Source organism: Sinohyriopsis cumingii, chromosome 19 (genome assembly GCF_028554795.1).
Source record: "Sinohyriopsis cumingii isolate HCF-2022 chromosome 19, ASM2855479v2, whole genome shotgun sequence".
Classification (NCBI taxonomy): domain Eukaryota; kingdom Metazoa; phylum Mollusca; class Bivalvia; order Unionida; family Unionidae; genus Sinohyriopsis; species Sinohyriopsis cumingii.
The window spans coordinates 47,701,821-47,721,947 of NC_142979.1; the positions used below are offsets into that span (position 1 = coordinate 47,701,821).

Here is a 20,127-nt window from a genome sequence, read left to right on the forward strand (position 1 = left end):
TAAAGTTTTTAAGTTTGGCAAGAAACCAGAGAAAAATCACTTAACACCCCATGTTGATTGTATGGAATAATGTCATGATGTATTTTATGTGGTATAATAGGGTAAATATTGACTCAACTGACTTAAGGACGAATGAAAAGAAGATTTACTGATTAAACAGTATTGTATTTCTATTGCTGGTAAGCTGAACAAATTTAAAGTAAAACATTCAGAATACAAGATTAAGATTTTATGCAATTAGTTGTGTGTTTACTTTTATCTTAGTGAATGGCATTACCTGGCATTACCTGCCATATTCTTGAATAACTGACAAAAGATCACATTTAGATGTAAGGAATATGACACAAGTTCAAATAAAATTTTGAAAATAAAGATGTATTATTGCCAATTCTATTCCTTCATTAGGGGCCCTGAGTGGCCAAGTGGTCTAAAGCGCTCTCCGTTATGGATCACTGCCATCTCACCTCTGTCTGCGTGGGCTCAAGTCTCGGATTCAGCCAATGTGGGTATGTGAGAAAGCTTGCCAGTAGCTTCTTGTGGGTCGGTGTTCTTTCCAGGGTTTTCCCAGGTTCTTCCTCCACCATTAACACTGGCCGCCATGTATAGCCTATTGTGTGCTGAAAAATGGCATTAAACCCTACAACAACAACAACAATTCCTTCATTATAACATTTATTTAAAAAAACAGTAGTGCATCTGACATTTTCATAACTCTGCTTTCAGTTTTCACCATAAACTAAATCAGAGACTCTAAGTAGTCCCTCTAGGCAAATGTTGTAATTTTATGTCCAAAATTATCTATAGATGTATTAAATCATCAGGGATAACTAATTAGTTTATGAGCTAATGAAACAATCTATGTGTGGTGGGACAGTATAATAAATACTGTATTTAAAGAAAATGAAGGTTGCCAATTGACTGTAAATAACATCTGGAAAAAAATTAACATTATTTTTCAGTAGAAGCCTATGCATGGATAAAATGCACACAATAGAGTAGGCTTGAACCCAAGTCTAGTTTCAGTTCTATCACTGTAGCAGCACAGGTACTACTTACTGGATATAGGCTGGGAGATTATAGTTAGCAGTACAAGAGAATTTATCTCAAAAAATGAGGTGCACAGCATACTATTTTCATTTAAAAAGTTTCCTCTCATATAAATTAACAAAATAAAATGACAAAATGAAAGTAGGCTATGACAATTTTACCATAAAATGTATTATAATTTGGCCAAACATTAATACTACAGTCTATGGGAATTGAATTATCATATATACTCACTTATATGATGAGTCTAACTGCAAACTGCACAGACCCAGATCTGCCATTGCAGAATGTTCAGGCAGATCTGGGTCAGTGCAGACAATAAAGACCTTGATCTGCAGGTGCATTACTCTAAGGCAGACCCATATCTTTGTTCTTTGCACATTGCCTTGACTTATAAGCAAGTATATATATTAGATCACTGTGTCCTGTTAGCAACTGACATACCCAGTGGTAAAGGACCTGGATAAATTATTCCCAACCACTTTTTTACCTGTCACATCAGCTAGTTAAAATGAATTTACTTGGAATTTTAGTGAACAAAAATGTCATGGAAGTTTTAAATGCTTTTACTTGTGTACCAACTTTCAGTCACACCAGATGTTAACAAGGTATATCCAGAGATACCTTACTGAAATCTTGTGCAATGCATTTTCTCATCAGCACTATCAATAACATGAATCCCCCAAAAATACATATGTTATAAATTTGATCACATAAATGGAGATTAACAATTATTGTTTTTCAAAAATGGAACTTGACAACTGCAATTTATTGCAGGTTAAGGAGGAAAAATGTACATTTGTTAAACTGAAATTTGCATAAATTATTGCATTTTCCCCTATTGTCACACTGGGTATATCTACCTGGACAAAAATTGGACCAATAAATGATTTTATATGACCACTATATGTTAAGTTTGGTATCTTGGTTTTGTAAATTTTTAATTATTTTTATGAGAATTGTTTTAATAACTTTTTTGTAATTTTCATATATTTTTCTCAATAGTTTTATGGGTAGATCTCTTTCCACCTCAGATGCAATGACATAAATAAACATCTTCTTTGATAATTCTAAAATACTTATCTTGGAATTTCATTAATGCCAAAAGGGACTGTTTATCTCTTTAAGTTGGTGAAAATTTGAATCTGTGAACGACATGAATTTCAAGATTTATTTCCCTTTTATATGGCAATCACTGAGAATACACACATTTCTAAAGGATGAAAGTTGAATGCTACTGAATTATGTAACTCATTCAATGATTCTGAGATTCTGGGAAAATCCCAAATATTTCAATATATTACCTAATACATGTGATGATACAGAAAGGGAGGCAACTCAAATTATACAGATGCATGAATTGTACTGCTTGTCAATTACATTTATATTAATATTCTGTCATCAATTTATTAACCTAAATTTACCTTTGAAAATCTAATACCTAATAATAATAAAAGCCAGGACAAAGATTATAATTCTCATGTATTAATTATTATGTATATTTAATTTGCTCTGCTTATTAGTTTTATTTTATTTCATTACATGCTACTGTAGTGTAACACTGTATGTTGGACTTGACCTTGTCCAAAATTGAGGTAATTTCTGCTTGACCCAAATTGACTTTTTTACTTTCATCATTGTAAACAACTAATGCATAGCTAAATTATCCTCTGTGTGTATGGGTTTAAAATCAGTATTATTATTAATAGAAGAAGTAAATATAATTATTTGGGCAAAGGTTTCGGAATTTCCTAATTAAATTTTACAGGTTATTGTTTTTATTTTGTAAACATCAGGAAAACTCTAGAAGGATATTCTTCATTAGGTAATTTTGCTTTTAGAAAATGCTAATTATGATCTGAGGTCAAGTAAAGAACTATATATATTGTGACTAAGAGGATTTTACCATTCATACTTTAACATCTAGCACTTTCAAGTTGTATTATGTTGTGTCCAGTTGGGATGAATTTTATTCTTCAAATTATTGAATTCATGTGATCATTTTCTCTGGAAATATAAAAGTGCTCTAATAAAATTCTTGGATAGAGATATTCACTGGAATTTATACTGTATACAAACCTGGAATTATATTTCTGTGATTCATCAAAAGATGGTTGGCACATCAACACACTAGGTGCTTAGACACATCATCATTGCCAGCAGTTTTTGGATTTATTCTGGTCTTGTACTTAGTTTTATTCAGGACTTTAAATTATTAGGATGTGTGTCTGTAATTTTTGGACTAATTTTAGATTTAATTTGCAATACCGTAAGTTCTTTTTTCGAATTTTTACCTTGTATACCAGGGAAATAAATTATTGTTTAAATTATACAAATCTTGTTGTCTTTCACTCTTTTCTGTTACTTATTTTAAAAGCATAGAATTGTAACACCTGACTGTGCCCAGGGAAACCTTACCACCATTATTGTCTGAGCATTTCACTCCAAACAGAAGTTTTCAGTGTAAAAGATACATAATGCGGTCATCAGCAAAGGCCACTGACTACCATGTTATATTGAGGGTTAGTTGTACCATTGTAAAATATCTGCCTTTGTTGTTGCTGTTGTTGTTGTGGGGTTTAACGCTATTTTTCAGCACACGATAGGCTATGCATGGCAGCCAGTATTAATGGTGGAGGAAGAACCCTGGAAAACCCCGGGAAGAACCACCAACCCACGAGAAGCTACTGGCGAGCTTTCTCACATACCCACGTTAGCCGAATCCTAGACTCAAACCCACGCAGAGGTGAGATGGCAGTGATCCGTAATGGAGAGCGCTTTAGACCACTTGGCCACTTGGGGATCTGCCTTTGAAACAGGATTATTTTACACTTGTAACTAAGTGAAATTTCTATGAAAAATGTTATTGCAACAAATATGGAAGAAAAATGTTACTGCAGTACATACATGAGTCAGTCTTGTCACAGTCAGCGTCGCTCACAACAATTAACATTGACGTATGAGCTAGGCACACAATAAATCACTAGCCTGCTAAGGATGTGATGCTCTTGTTTGGAGGCATAATTGATTTTTAATTAGAATCTGTTGGGATAATGGTCAAACAGATATGTTAATTTGGGGTTAAGTAGTGGGAAACAACAATGTGGAGACAATGTTGTGCCATTTGAAATAAGTGTCATAAAATGAGTTTTTCCAGAAATGGTTATTGATAAAAGCAGAATAGAGAGAATTATTATAACTTCAATGAGCATATGAAGTTTTGGTGTTTAGATAAAGTTAATCCTGATTGGCTAAGCTAAATGATGGGTGTGCATTTCCCAGATGAAATTAAGTGTTTTAAGTAATTTCCCTCACCACAGAAGTCAAAGTTTCTGCATGGAAGCAAGAAGTTCTTAGCTCCAGGATATAACAAGTATTTCTCATTAAATTGTCTAAGGCACAGGTGTCTGGAAGTTGAGGGACATGGAACTTAAAGAAAAGTGATTCAGGTTCATAGGGAAGGCAAATCTTGGAAAGCACAAGGACAAAAATAGCTCTATGTGTGCACCACAGAGTAGGAAAGGCATCATACAGCCAGGTTATGGTTGATAACCAGGAAGAGGATAGAGAGATGGAGAGAAGAGGAAAAGGAATACAGCAAATCTGACCTGTCATCAATTTTGACTTTGAGAAGATCAGAAGCAACCAGGTTAGGCAGGCATACTGAGCATTGAGTTTGACTGATCACTCAATTCTGTGATGAAATTTGATATAGCAGAATGGTATCTGCATTTCTTACAGTTTTGTAATTCTATTTCTAAGAGAACATGTATCATTCAAATGTAATGTTCAATTTCATTTTTTTAATGTTATTGATTAAATTGTTATATTTTCCATAGGGGGCTAATGTTGTTCTATTCTATATCTCTGCTCAGATCTCTGTTATTCCATCCATCAATTTCATGTTTTATATTATTATTGACTTGATCAGGCAATAACACCATGGTTGATGATCTCTTAGATAATGATAACCAAACAAAAGCACCACATATTTGTAACAATACTGAGGTGTCATTTAGAGTGGAACCACTATGACAGTTTTCTGCTGAAAATGGCAATGATGGCTGTCAGATATAGTCTTATCATAACTCAACAGACTAAGGCTAATTCACAACCTGATAAACACACACAAAAATCCCATCATTATAAAATTCATGTCTTTTTTCCTAGCTGCTATCCACATTCCTAACTGGAACCATAATATAACTAGACATCCTAGTAAATAGTACTATGCCCTGTTGGCTGTAAATCACTAACTATCTCGCTTGAAAAGAAATTACAGCTTAATTACCCCAATAGATTAATGGACTTCACTCCTTTTCCAAACTACATTATTTACTATTATTATTTGACATAGCATTTCCAGATGTAAAAAAATAAATTCCTAGCATTCTTATGTTATGCATTTAGGCTCAAATAAACAGTAACACAAGAAAGAGCAAAAACAACAAGCTTTGAAAAATTAAAACAAATATAGACTGTTCCGACTGTCACGGGTCCTGAGGCTAAGTCTGATGACAAATTTACACAATGGAGAGGAACATTAACAAAGCCGCACTCTACTCCCTGAATAAGAATACTCTCATTAGAAGAAGACTTCACAGTAAAAGGCAAAGTACTTGACAATAAAAGACTGAGAGTCTCCTGTGTCCCTTAAAATATTATTAGGGATAGGATTGGCTGAATCACCCACGAGTGATATAGAACCCTTCAATATGAATGGTTCATAATTCTCCATAATAAAATCAGACTGGGGTTTATTAGATCCAACAAATGTAGTGCTTTCAATACATGACCATGACCTTGACCTCTTAGAAATAAGAGCATCTGGAATAGGTCTGTCTTCATTCTGATGCCTATTTTTCAATCTGTGGCCATCAGAAATAAGTTTGACTTTTAGAAGTTGTGCCAGTTTGAGTTTTAGAAGGGCTTGTATTAGGCTGAAATACTTTTCTGCCAGAAGACAGTTGAGTAGAAGTCTTATTTACAAAAGGAACTTTTATGAGTTAAGGAATACTCATCAGCAGCACGAGCAGCATTTTCCAAGGTTTCTTTCTGATGCTCGTCAAGATAAATCTTAATGTCACCATGTATGCAGTTTTTGAAATCTTAAAGTAATATAAGTTGTTAGAGACTTTGATAATCTTGTTCAACTTTCTTGGCTAAGCACCATCTATCAAATAACTGCTCTTTTCTCTAGCAAATTCGACATGAGTTTGTCCAGCTTCTTTTTTATAGTTTCTGAATTATTGCCAATAAGCTTCAGGGACTAACTCATATCCCCTTAAGATGCATTCTTTGACCGTATCATAGTCACCACTTTGTTGAACTGACAGTGAACAGTAAATATCGTTAGCTTTACCAGTGAGTATACATTGTAATAATTGAGTCCAATGCTTTTTCAAAATAAGGAAAATATTTGTCTACTTCTTTTTCTCTGAAAGGGGGCAGTAATCTAATATTCTTTGCAAGGTAAAAACTTAAATTTGGATTTGAAGTATGAATTTGCTTTTAACTTGCCAGTTCCACTTCTTGCATTCTACATTGATATTCCCTCTCTTTCTCTCTTTCTTCCTTATCTAATTGCATTTGTTTTTCTTGTAATTGCATTTGGCTTTCTTCCTCTCTTTCTTCTGTTTGTTAACACATTTATTTTTCTTCTTTATCTTTCTGAAGTTCCAGCTTCTTCAACTCTAATTCCATCTTGTATTTTAATTTTAATTATTTCATTTTTATGTCAGAGTCTGATACAGATTTACTGATCAAAACCAAAGCACTTTGATCCAAAACATTCTTTTCTACCAAATGCTGAACTAAAATATTTCTTATTTCTTGTTTTGTTAAGGAAGCCATTAAGTCAGAAAGATCGTATTTTCTTTCTTGAAAAGATTTAATTGTTCCTGGGTAGGATTTGAAAAAAAGAGATTTCTACTTTTGATGATATTTTAGAAAAAGCTTGCCAATTTCACTAAAAATTTCAAACCCTAGGGAAATTCAAATTTAAAAAAAAACAAAGATTTCTGAAATATTCTACCCAAAATTCAAAATTATCCTTAGAACAAGCTACCCAATTCTTATGTTATGTGTTTAGACTCAAATAAACAGTAACACATGAAAGAGTGAAAACAACAAGCTTTGAAAAATTATAACAAATAATTTATTTCCCTGGAAAAATACTATAAAAATGAAAAAAAATATGAACTTACAGTTTCCAGAATCAAATCCAAAAATGATACAAGAATAAACCATGAATAACGTTTTTGAAGTCCTAATATTGAAATGTTCTAATGATTCTAATGATTCCAAGTTTGAGTCCTGATGAAGAATCCAAGATGGAATGATATGACATATGATGTAGCCTGTACTGTGTTGATGTTTATAGTTCCTTGTACAAACATAATTAATTCTCCAGTCTTGGAAATCCAAATAAAATTTTCAACAAAAGTCCTTGTTCAAGACTTCTGTATGAATACAATAATATTTCCAGAGAAACGAATTAATCTTCTAGAGTCCAAATAATCTGAAGAAAAATTAACATATAACTCAAAAACTCAAAATTTTCAATAGTTCAATACAAGTCACAACAGAAGAAAACAACTTGACATCAAGTGTTTAAGAGCCTGGACTCTCAGATCTCTCTCTCTAAACATCACTATCAATACTAAGCATTTTGCAATTTCGGAAATGCCTAATTGCAAAATATATTGTGAAATAGAGGATGCCATGATCATGTTTACATGTACAAGTCACATAGTTCCTGTATGTCCCTGATAAGAACCAGTCATTTTACTCCTAGAAAAATGTTGTTTACTTGACCCTCAATCAAGGCCAAGAACTAAGTCAAAAACAGAAACAAAGGTTTCTATTATTAAGTATCTAAGGAAAACTCAGATCAAACTGAATTTTCTGGAAAATATCAAATTTCTAGTAAACAAAATTATGTTATATTGACATGTAAAAAAATAATAAGACTCCAAAACCCACAAACAATCAAATCAAATCAAACACAACTTAAATCAAATATAAATTAAATCAAATAAGTGTAACAGCATACATGATACATATCATTTAAGACAGATAAATTTACATATTCACATAATTTGTATTAGAAGTAATGCATGAAATCCTCAGAATACATTATTCATGTAGCATCCAAGATAAATATATGCAAACCATTAACTCACAAACTCATGGAAAATTGATGTATCAATTAAAATGAATAACTTCAACAAAACATTACAAACTTATATCAATTAACAAATTGAAGGTGCTTAAAAGAAATAGTGTGCCTTCTGTGACTTGATTCCTTTTCAATCAAGCCAAATCTCTCTATCCATGCCTTTCAACTTCCAGATACCCATCCCTTGGACAATTTAACAAAAAAATTGCTATTTACTGATCTTGGAGTCAGGATTCTTGCCTTCTTGCAGAAACTAAGACTGACTAACTATGTGAAGGAGAATAATTTAAACTTTGAACTTTGTCAGTGAAACAGACCCCCTCATTTAGCTCAAGTTAGCCAATTGGATTAACTTTATCTAGCCACCAAAATTTTAATATGCCTATCATAGTAAGAATAATCCTCTCTATTCTGCCAACATTAGCAACTAGTCTAGTTATGACACTTATTTCAAATGGCGCAAATTGTCTCTGGATTGTTTCTACTTTGTTTTCCTCTATTTAACAAGTTAACTTATCTGTCAGACTGTTATCTTAAGTGAGTCCTAATTCAAATTCAATCATGCCACCAAACAAGGAAGGTTAACCATCAAAGGCTGGTGATTTATTACAGGCCTAGCCCATATGTCAAAGTTAATTGTAACATATCATGCTGATCATGATAAAATGTGCTGCAAGAGCATCTACAAAAAAAATGTCACTTTACAATGGGAGAAAATAACATTAGGCAAAATAACAGAAAATTTCGTCTCTACTACATGGAATTCATTCAATGAACAATAATAAAAAAGATGAGTCTTCCAATTTAATTAGCATGCAAAGTTTTAGATTTCATGCTGATTTTGTTTTCAAACAAACAATATAAAGTATAATTCACCTGCAGAGACACTACCAACTTTATCTGAAGAAATAATAAGGATAAAAATTACAAAATGATACTGCTATTGTATAAATAAGATCATGAATATAAACCCTTTATAAGTACAAAAAAATAAATGAATTTTTTAATGCTTTATAAACTGCAATATTCCTGTATCTGCTCTTATACTGTCCATAATGAAGATATTCCTGTACTTGCTCTTACACTGTCTACAGTGTAGTTGGCCCTGTATTAATTCTTATACTGTCTACAGTGTAGTAGACCACATATTAATTCTTGTACTGTCTACAGTGTAGTTGGCCCTGTATTAATTCTTATACTGTCTACAGTGTAGTAGACCATGTATTAATTCTTATACTGTCTACAATGTAGTTGGCCCTGTATTAATTCTTACACTGTCTACAGTGTAGTTGGCCCTGTATTAATTCTTATACTGTCTACAGTGTAGTTGGCCCTGTATTAATTCTTATACTGTCTACAGTGTAGTAGACCACATATTAATTCTTGTACTGTCTACAGTGTAGTTGGCCCTGTATTAATTCTTATACTGTCTACAGTGTAGTAGACCATGTATTAATTCTTATACTGTCTACAATGTAGTTGGCCCTGTATTAATTCTTACACTGTCTACAGTGTAGTTGGCCCTGTATTAATTCTTATACTGTCTACAGTGTAGTTGGCCCTGTATTTATTCTTATACTGTCTACAGTGTAGTTGGCCCTGTATTAATTCTTATACTGTCTACAGTGTAGTTGGCCCTGTATTAATTCTTATACTGTCTACAGTGTAGTTGGCCCTGTATTAATTCTTATACTGTCTACAGTGTAGTTGGCCTTGTATTAATTCTTATACTGTCTACAGTGTAGTTGGCCCTGTATTAATTCTTATACTGTCTACAGTGTAGTTGGCCCTGTATTAATTCTTATACTGTCTACAGTGTAGTTGGCCCTGTATTAATTCTTATACTGTCTACAGTGTAGTTGGCCCTGTATTAATTCTTATACTGTCTACAGTGTAGTTGGCCCTGTATTAATTCTTATACTGTCTACAGTGTAGTTGGCCTTGTATTAATTCTTATACTGTCTACAGTGTAGTAGACCACATATTAATTCTTATACTGTCTACAGTGTAGTTGGCCCTGTATTAATTCTTATACTGTCTACAATGTAGTTGACCCTGTATTAATTCTTATACTGCCTACAGTGTAGCTGGCAATGTATTAATTCTTATACTGTCTACAATGTAGTTGACCCTGTATTAATTCTTATACTGTCTACAGTGTAGTTGGCCCTGTATTAATTCTTATACTGTCTACAATGTAGTTGACCCTGTATTAATTCTTATACTGTCTACAGTGTAGTTGGCAATGTATTAATTCTTATACTGTCTACAATGTAGTTGACCCTGTATTAATTCTTATACTGTCTACAGTGTAGTTGGCCCTGTATTAATTCTTATACTGTCTACAATATAGTTGACCCTGTATTAATTCTTATACTGTCTACAGTGTAGTTGGCAATGTATTAATTCTTATACTGTCTACAATGTAGTTGACCCTGTATTTATTGTTACACTGTCTACAATGCATTTGGCCATGTATTCATTTTTAAACTGTCTGCAATGCAGCTGGCCTTGTATTTATTCTTAAACTTGCTAGAATGCAGTTGGCCCTGTATTTATTTTTTAACTGTTTACAATGCATTTGGCCACATATTAATTTTTAAACTGTCTACACTGCAACTGGCCTTGCATTTATTCTTAAACTTGCTACAATGCAGTTGGCTCTGTATTTATTCTTACACTGTGTATGATGTAGTTGGCCCTGTATTTATTCTTACGCTGTCTACAATGCAGTTGGCCCTGTGTTCATCCTTAAACTGTCTACAATGCAGTTGGCCCTGTGTTCATCCTTAAACTGTCTACAATGCAGTTGGCCCTGTGTTCATTCTTAAACTGTCTACAAAGCAGTTGGCCTGGAAATTATTCTTAAACTGTCTATGATGAAGGAATTACATCCCTTATCCACTCACAATTCTGACCATCCTACTGGTTGCTTAAGGAAGGCTGCAATGTACTTTTTGAAACTTGTCTATTTTCAATAAATTATTCAATCCACCATGCTGGTGGATATTTTCAACCATTTTTGATGTTATCCATAGTAGTTAGTATTCACAAACAAGTTCAGGGAACTTGCTTACTGTAACCTTGCTGCAGTTTATGTCTATAGTATATGTTTACTACATGTTTACATGTATAAATATATTTCTGAAATAAAATTCCTCATCAAGTATATAAATGAAGATCATGAATAGCCAAGGTTAATGTTGTTGTTTTTCTTAAATATAATTTTTTTAAAAGGAAACTGAGGTAAAGCTTATTGTGAAATGCTATGTGAAATCCCAACACCAAGATTCAAATAGCAGCTTCAGGTAATTCATTAGTGTGCCTTATATACTTTCTTGTAGGTGGAGGTCAACTGCAAACAACATAGATCTTGACATACTGTGCAAACAGATCAGGGTCTATGATGTTTATGCTATTATTCAAACAAATTGCAAAGACCCACATCTGCCAGTGCATTATGTGATGGTAGATCTGGGTCAGTGCAGTTTGCAGTTGAACTCAACTTATAAGCGAGTTTATGCAGTATTTAAACTGGTATTTTTCTGTGGAAACATTATACACACCTTTATGGACCCAGGTTTCTTGACTGTATACATTCCAATAAATTAATTTGTTTTCAAAAACTGATGATAACATAAATGGTCATTTTGAATCCTGCAAAACAAGAACTTAAAATATGAGGAAACTATTAATTCTTAGACATACTGTTTGGAGGAATCTTAAAAATTCTTAAAGGGACTAAACTTAAAATGGCAATTATTTAAAAATCCTGCAATAACTTAAATTCATAAATTTTGTTATGCACAGATAAACATTTTTCTAACTGGTAAATGCTTTGTTTTAGTTAGGAATCATAGTAGTATAGAGTAATTTCCCTTGTCACAGCAAGTCAGGACAAACCCAACACTTATGTTGTCTAGGTATTCTTCAAATCACAGTGATATTTCAAACCAAAACATAAAGGCTTGACTTCAATATTTTATCATTTGCATACTTTTAGAAGTGTTAGAAGTGGCCATGAAATTTGGTTATATATAAAAATATAAAAATGTTAGTTTTTTTGTATTTATATATAAAACTATAAAATGTTAGTTTTTTTGTATTTAAATAAGTAACTCTGTTATATCTGGTAAGTCAAATGTCATGGTAAACATTGACATATTAAATTACACTTCCAACTTTATAGTGTCTTCTGGCCCTCACTTTTTTATAGTACTCAGTCTCTTATAGTATTATTATTAATCCAAAAAGAAACACATCATTTTAAAAATTGAATCTCTTCAACCAAAATGATGCTGCTGTAAAAATGTTCTTTGCTGATTTGGTACACTTAGCTCTAAGAATGAAAATGACCATATCTTTCAGAAAGACTTTTAAACAGCAACACATTTTTACATTGTTTACATTTTTTTTAAATATGAAGAATGAATTACAATTTTTTATATTAAAAAGTGATATTGCCACATTACACTAAACCATGTGGTATTTGGATGAAAAATGTAAGAGAAAATTGCCCTAATTACTAGAAACCTTCTGTGTCTTTACATTGCAGCATTAGTTTTTATCACTTTTGTCACCCCCACTCCCTGATCTTCTGATCTCATTTCTAACAACAGGTATTAACTATCAACACTGGATCTTATCTTCAATTTTAGTGCTAACAGAGAAATCATCAGAGAAGCTATGAAATATTGAGTAACCTACAATGTATGTGATCGTAAAGTAGTTAATTTTGATATGTCTCACATGTGTATTCAACAAGCAGAATGTAAATAACACCAGTGTGTTCAACACTCCATGGAACAAAATTGGACAACACACACAAGCAACATGCCCATGCAAGCCCTGTAGTTCGCAAACCTGTTTAGCCAATAGAATAACTCCTGAGGCTAAGACATAAAAATAGACAAAATTTTCAATATCGTACTGAATTACCAACTGCACAATAGATCTAATGCATCTGAGCTACGCTTTTGTGTCAAAACAATTTTATGACATAGAGCAAAGATCCCATTCTTTAAAACCTGTACATACCTCTTTTTGCTCTTTCAATTTGGTTTCCAGACTGTCTTTCATTTTCTTCTCTTGCTCCAATTCATCCTTCAACTGTTTGAATTTCTGTCGATTCTCAATCTCTAGGTTTTCCTTCTCCTGTTGAATTTGCCAGTCTCGCTCTGATTCCATCACCTGACGCTCATGATTCACTGCCTCATGAACCTGAAAAATGACAGATGCTTACTTTGTACAAGACAGCAAAAAAATATAACATATTTATTTTGTACAGGACAGTAAAAGTATGAACAGATGCATACTTTGTAAACCACAGTAAGAGTATAACCAGATGCATACTTTTTACATGACAGCAAGAGTAGGAAGAGATGCATACTTTGTACACGACAGTAAGAGTAGGAAGAGATGCATACTTCGTACATGACAGTAAGAGTAGGAAGAGTTGTTTACTATGTACATGACGGTAAGAGTATGAACAGATCATTACCATATATATGACAGTAAGAGTATGAAGAGATGTTTACTGTGTACATGACAGTAAGAGTATGAAGAGATGTTTACTATGTAAATGACAGTAAGAGTATGAAGAGATGTTTACTATGTAAATGACAGTAAGAGTATGAAGAGATGTTTACTATGTAAATGACAGTAAGAGTATGAAGAGATGTTATTGTGTACATGACAGTAAGAGTATGAAGAGATGTTTTCTATGTAAATGACAGTAAGAGTATGAAGAGATGTTATTGTGTACATGACAGTAAGAGTATGAAGAGATGTTTACTATGTACATGACAGTAAGAGTATGAAGAGATGTTATTGTGTACATGACAGTAAGAGTATGAAGAGATGTTTACTGTGTTCATGACAGTAAGAGCATGAAGAGATGTTTACTATGTACATGACAGTAAGAGTATGAAGAGATGTTTACTGTGTACACGACAGTAAGAGTATGAACAGATGCATACTTTTTACAAGACAGTAAGAGTATAACAGATGCTTATTTGTACATGACAGTAAGAGTATCACCAGATGCATACTTTGTCCATGACAGTAAGAATATGAGATGTTTACTACGTACATGACAGTAAGAGTATGAAGAGATGTTTACTGTGTACACCACAGTAAGAGTACGAAGAGATGTTTACTGTGTACACCACAGTAAGAGTACGAAGAGACGTTTACTGTGTACATGACAGTAAGAGTATAAAGAGATGTTTACTATGTACACCACAGTAAGAGTATGAACAGATGCATACTTTTTAACAATTGTTCAGTCATATCTCTACAATGTCTGCAGTGTGGCAGTTTATAGTGATGTCTAGCACTGGGACATCATGCCGCAGACATGTAGCATGATGTCCCACCCAGTCATATTATCCTGACACCAGGCCGACCAGTCCTAACACTAACCTCTTAATGCTGAGTATGAACAGATGCTTACTTTGTACATGACAGTAAGAGTATGAATAATACTATGAAATCATTTTTCTTTATGGGTGTATTTTCCTGTTTCATGAAAAACAGGAGCAAGGTTTTGTCGATTAAGACTGCAATGTTTAGCTGTGTAAACAGTTTTGTTTAGTTTACTGTATATAAATGTTTACCAAATTTGTAACCAGATAAATAAACATGCATGTGGCTGTCAGTGATGCAGGAAGTATCTGTTCAAATTAAATGATATATTTCAAACACCTCTGCTGAAGAGGACTATTTGGTATAATTTTTCTGTTAATTTTGTTAAAGTATGGATGAGTTTCAAATTGGCATTATTAGTAAAAAGCCAAAGTTGATAAGACTTGATTTTATAGCACTTTAAGCAACGTTATACACCTTGCTGGTCTACTTGTAATACAGACAGTCTATTTGTACATAAAAACAGACAGTTATTTTCATAGTCTATTTTGAAATTCAGCTAATCATTGGGACAACTGTAAGCTTTGATTCACCTCAGGCATTTCTACATCAAGCTCTGATGAGGTTTGGGGAATGAAATCAATTTCATACCACCAATGTAATGGTCTAGGTATCTACTGTCAAGTTACAAAGGAACCATGAATAATTTATGACCATTGTCACAAATTAAATATGATTTATTGTGTGAATAAACAAAATAAATCCACCATTGCCACTGTATTGTTTCTATGATTGTTGGAGGAAAATGGCTGATTATGACTACAGTGATTGGAGGTGTGTAGCTTAAGTGTGTGCCGATTGGTCAGCACATTTGCATGATTGGCAGCTTGTATCTGGTAAAAAAAGATTGCTGTCAATGCTTTACATTAATAGCAATCAAGCTATGTTTTTTGCCACAAAACAATAATTTTTTTAACAAACTGGGATCACTAATATGTGACTAAATATAAATTAAAATGAACTTTAATATAAAGGCATTGGATCAACTTACATAATTTTCTAATACTGCACATTTGTATAGAGTAACAACATGACACACAGCTCGAACAACTTTTACTAACCTCCATTTGAAGCTCTTCTTTAAATCTCTCTTCTTGTTTTTGCTTCTCCCTCTCCAATCTGTCCACTAGCTTCTGCAATCTTTCAATTTCTTCATTCTTGGCCTAAACAAAGATAGATATATTCCACATTTACCATTCTGTGAAAACCAATAGAATTAAGTCACTTTCTTGAACTAACATGCACGAGGACAATGTACAATTTATATACAATATATTGTAAATCAAGTTATACTATTCAATGTCCTCATAAACACACAAATCCCTCTTTGGGTCAAACTCACCAAAAAATTGATTATACAACACGTGTCACAACCCTGATAGGAGGAAAGTGGCTGCTAAAACTCATGTAAAAAATGCCCTAATTTTCATGAAGCACGCTTGGTAACTTCTTATACCTTAGGGTTAAATCAATCTAAAACTATCTTAACATGGGTTATATTCTAGACAACAATGTTACAACAGAGAATGACCTCCAAAGAGAAGAGCTCTGAGTATATACATGTGATGGGAGCATGCTTTATGCCATTTTTTATTTTTTAGTGACAAAGTTTTGGTATGGTTGAGTTACTGTGTAACCTTTTATCCTCCTTGAAATGCACCAACATACCAATTTTCAGGTGAAATAGGATCTAAGACACTGAGAACATAATAAAAGAGCAAATGAACAATGAATGAACCAAGATGAACAAAACATAACACTAAGGAAAGTCTCTGCTTGATATCGGCATTTTTAACTTGGACAAAACTATATAACAATATATCTGCATATAAGTCGAGTCCAACTGTAAACCACATAAACCCTTTTCTGCAATCATATAAGGTGCCAGCAGATCAGGGTCTATGTTGCTTGTTTTACTGATTGCTACTATTGAACTGCATAGAACCAGATCTGCTGGCACATTATGTGTAGGTAGATCTGGGTCTGTGCAGTTTGCAAGATCGCATTTTGGACTTGACTTAGAAACTAGTATATATATATATATATATATATATATATATATATATATATATATATATATATATATATATATATATATATATATATATACGGTACACATTCACCCTTCAGACTACAGGATACATAATTTCTTTCAAAGATGATAATGCAGAATCCCCTGTCTCGAAGTGTGTCGAACTAAAATCAAATCCTCTGTCATATTTCTCTCAGTTTAAAAATAACCAAATATGCATTGAATTGGTTCAATATAAACACTATTAAAAGTGTGTCAGTTTTAGTCCTTGGAAATCCTGCAACCTTTTGGACCCCAAGATAATATGTACCATCTAGTTGTTCTGAAATTCATGCCCCCCTATTAGTATACGTTAATTCTCACTTTTGGATAAACTATTTTAACCTTAAGAAATTACACATAATTCATCTCCTACATGGGAATCTAAAAGTGACAGCTAGCCATGCAGAATACAGAATTATCAAAAATATAGTCCTACAAGTTAATATCTCCTAGACATCCCATATTTGATAAAAAAAATTCTAAACTATCACGTTTTCTCTTGCACATTTTTACTCAAAATCCTCCAAAAAACAATTGGGAAATATTTACCCTGATGAGATGGGTATGGTCAGACACTTGTTGTGACAGTTTCTCGTCTGTTTTGGCAGCCACCTCTCTGCGCTCCTGATCAAATTCATGACGTAATTCCTCTATTGCCTGCTGCTTTTCCAGGAACAGCCTCTCCTGCAGCTGTAGCATGGCAGCATCCTATACCATTGTACAGTATATAAATTTATTCATTTTGTTGATCTGAATGCCTGTATTTATAAACCATTTTATTATATGCTCATTTTTTTCTACGTTAACTTTGCATTTTCAGAATTATTCAGTATTTTATGATACTGAACTCGTGCACAACTTCATATTGTACTCATAAAGGAACTACGTTTGTAAACAAACAATGGACGCAGATGGCCAGCACTTTTTCTTAACATAACATGTACACTCACATAGTAGGCAGTTTATGTTTTGGTTGATTACATTTGTTTCTGAATGAACTAAAGCAGATGTTTTGTGGACTACCACTTATCAGCTGCTTAGCTACATTCCATGTTGAATTTCTTGATAAAGTGTTTTGGATTTAGGCAGCAGACGCCAGATTTTCATAAAACTGCTGGGTAGCTACAAATAACATGCAAGTGACAAGGCATAAACTGTCTTCTATAGCTGGTAATAAGAATGGCAAAAATATACTTAGTTTTACATCCTGAATTTCCTTTCTTAGTTCTGCAAATCTGAATTACATAAGCCATGTCATGGGCTCTCAAGCTTGATTACACATTTCGAAATTGTACTGTAATTTTGACTATATTCCAAGTGCAATTACATCCTCCTTTTTGATACTTGCAATTGAAAGACTTCATATTTTTCCCTCATTATGATTTCAAATATTCAATGACAGAACAGAAACACACTTGCAGATGTCAACAAGCTTCTCCCTCGCTACTTCAATTCGATGTATTTCATGTAGAATTTGCACAGATGAATCCAGTCCATGATCATGAAATTTCATAGAATCAATAAAATTACACAAATCTATTCATTCCAGATGAAATGGAAAAGTTCTTGCAATGCGCATTCATCATTCACAATATGAATCTAAATTTCAATTATAAGTAGACCAAAATGCCAAGTTTCTTTCAAAAGTTATGTAGCGCGCTGTTAAGTTCAAATTTATCTGGGCGGAGTTATGTACACATCAATAATGTTGTTGTTGTGTAATGATGAATCTGCACTTGTGTATTTAGTTTGGAATATGGCATACATTTAGTTACTTTGTTTCTTGTAGTGTATTTTGTTTATATAATTAAGCCTTAGGTAGAAAAAGACAAATGAGTATATAATAAAAAGGTTACTGCATTTGTATGGGAAAATATGTTGGATGGATATACTGCACTTCCAAGGTCATGCAGTATTCCATCCAAAAAATTTGTTCATATTTTCCCATACAAATGCAGTAACCTATAAGTACAATATATAAACTTATTCATTTTGCTGATGCTGAATTCCTGATTTCATACACCATTGTACAGTATATGCACTTATTCATTTTGCTTATCTTGAATGCCTGTATTCATACAACATTGCACAGTATATAAACTTATTCATTTTGCTAATCCTGAATGCCTGTATTCATACAACATTGTACAGTATATAAACTTATTCATTTTACTGATCCTGAATGCCTGCATTTATACAACATTGTACAATATAAAATATTAATCATTTTGTTGATCCTGAATACCTGTATTCATATGCCTATAAACAGTATATAAACTTATTAATTTTGTTAATCTGAATGCCTGTATTCATATACCATTGTACAGTATATAAAAGTATTAATTTTGCTTACCCTGAATGCCTATATTCATACAACATTGTACAGTATATAAACTTATTAATTTTGTAGTTCTTGATAGTCTGTATGTATAAACCATTGTACAGTATACAAACTTATTAATTTTGTTTATCTTGAATGCCTGTATTCACATAAAAGTGGGCATGTGTAACTTCCTCCAGGGTGTGGGCTGGATAGCAATTTTTAAATGTACCCATATCATTTAAATGTACCCATGTCATTTAAATGTATCCATATCATTTAAATGTACCCATATCATTTAAATGTACCCATATCATTTAAATGTACCCATGTCATTTAAATGTACCCATATCATATAAATTTACCCATATCATTTAAATGTACCCATATCATTTAAATGTACCCATATCATTTAAATGTACCCATGTCATATAAATGTACCCATGTCATTTAAATGTACCCATATCATTTAAATGTATCCATATCATTTAAATGTACCCATATCATTCAAATGTACCCATATCATTTAAATATAACTGGATAAAACCAGATTGCGGGTGGGATGTGGCCCACAGGTTGCACATGTATGATATAAAGATATATCTTTTCTTTCATTTCTTGAACTTTGAAATGAAATTAATTGATGGAACAAATTATCAATTTGAATAAGAAGATAACAATCAGAAAAAATCCAGCAAATTGGCACAGTATAGAGTTGAAACTTGTACTTTATTTTAATTTACAAAAAATGGCTGGTCTTTGAATTATCATGCATGGGAATAACCTTAAAAATTATAATTAATATTTCAATGTATAATTGTTGATGATCTTTAAAAGTAAAGGAAAATGTGCATGAAAATCAAAGACAATGTATTATCTTGTTTGTGTCAATAATGCAAACTTTTGAATAATTTATTATTTTATATGCAATACTTGCAGGAACAAAGACTTTAATCTGAAATGATTTATAGGTCAAATAACAGTGTACTTGTGAATGATTTTTGATATTAAAGGATTTTCCATGTTATAGTTATAAAAAAAAACATTTTGTATTTTTATAATTTAGTGGGATTAGTTTTC

General features: G+C 32.7%; 1 protein-coding gene across 3 annotated transcripts in view; it reads right to left on the reverse strand.

Annotated features, from left to right (window-relative positions):
* Window positions 1-20,127, reverse strand: part of LOC149775653 (uncharacterized) — a 283,048-nt gene that overhangs the window by 60,542 nt on the left and 202,379 nt on the right. For 2 of the 3 annotated variants that reach the window (XM_089943843.1, XM_089943844.1), the window contains 4 exons: window positions 17,277-17,435; window positions 15,715-15,816; window positions 13,265-13,447; window positions 9,104-9,127 (listed from right to left, as the gene is read on the reverse strand). In XM_089943843.1, coding sequence (XP_089799969.1) covers window positions 9,104-9,127; window positions 13,265-13,447; window positions 15,715-15,816; window positions 17,277-17,435 — 468 coding nt within the window. The remainder of the gene's footprint in view (window positions 1-9,103; window positions 9,128-13,264; window positions 13,448-15,714; window positions 15,817-17,276; window positions 17,436-20,127) is intronic. The other variant, XM_089943842.1, reaches the window with a different exon arrangement.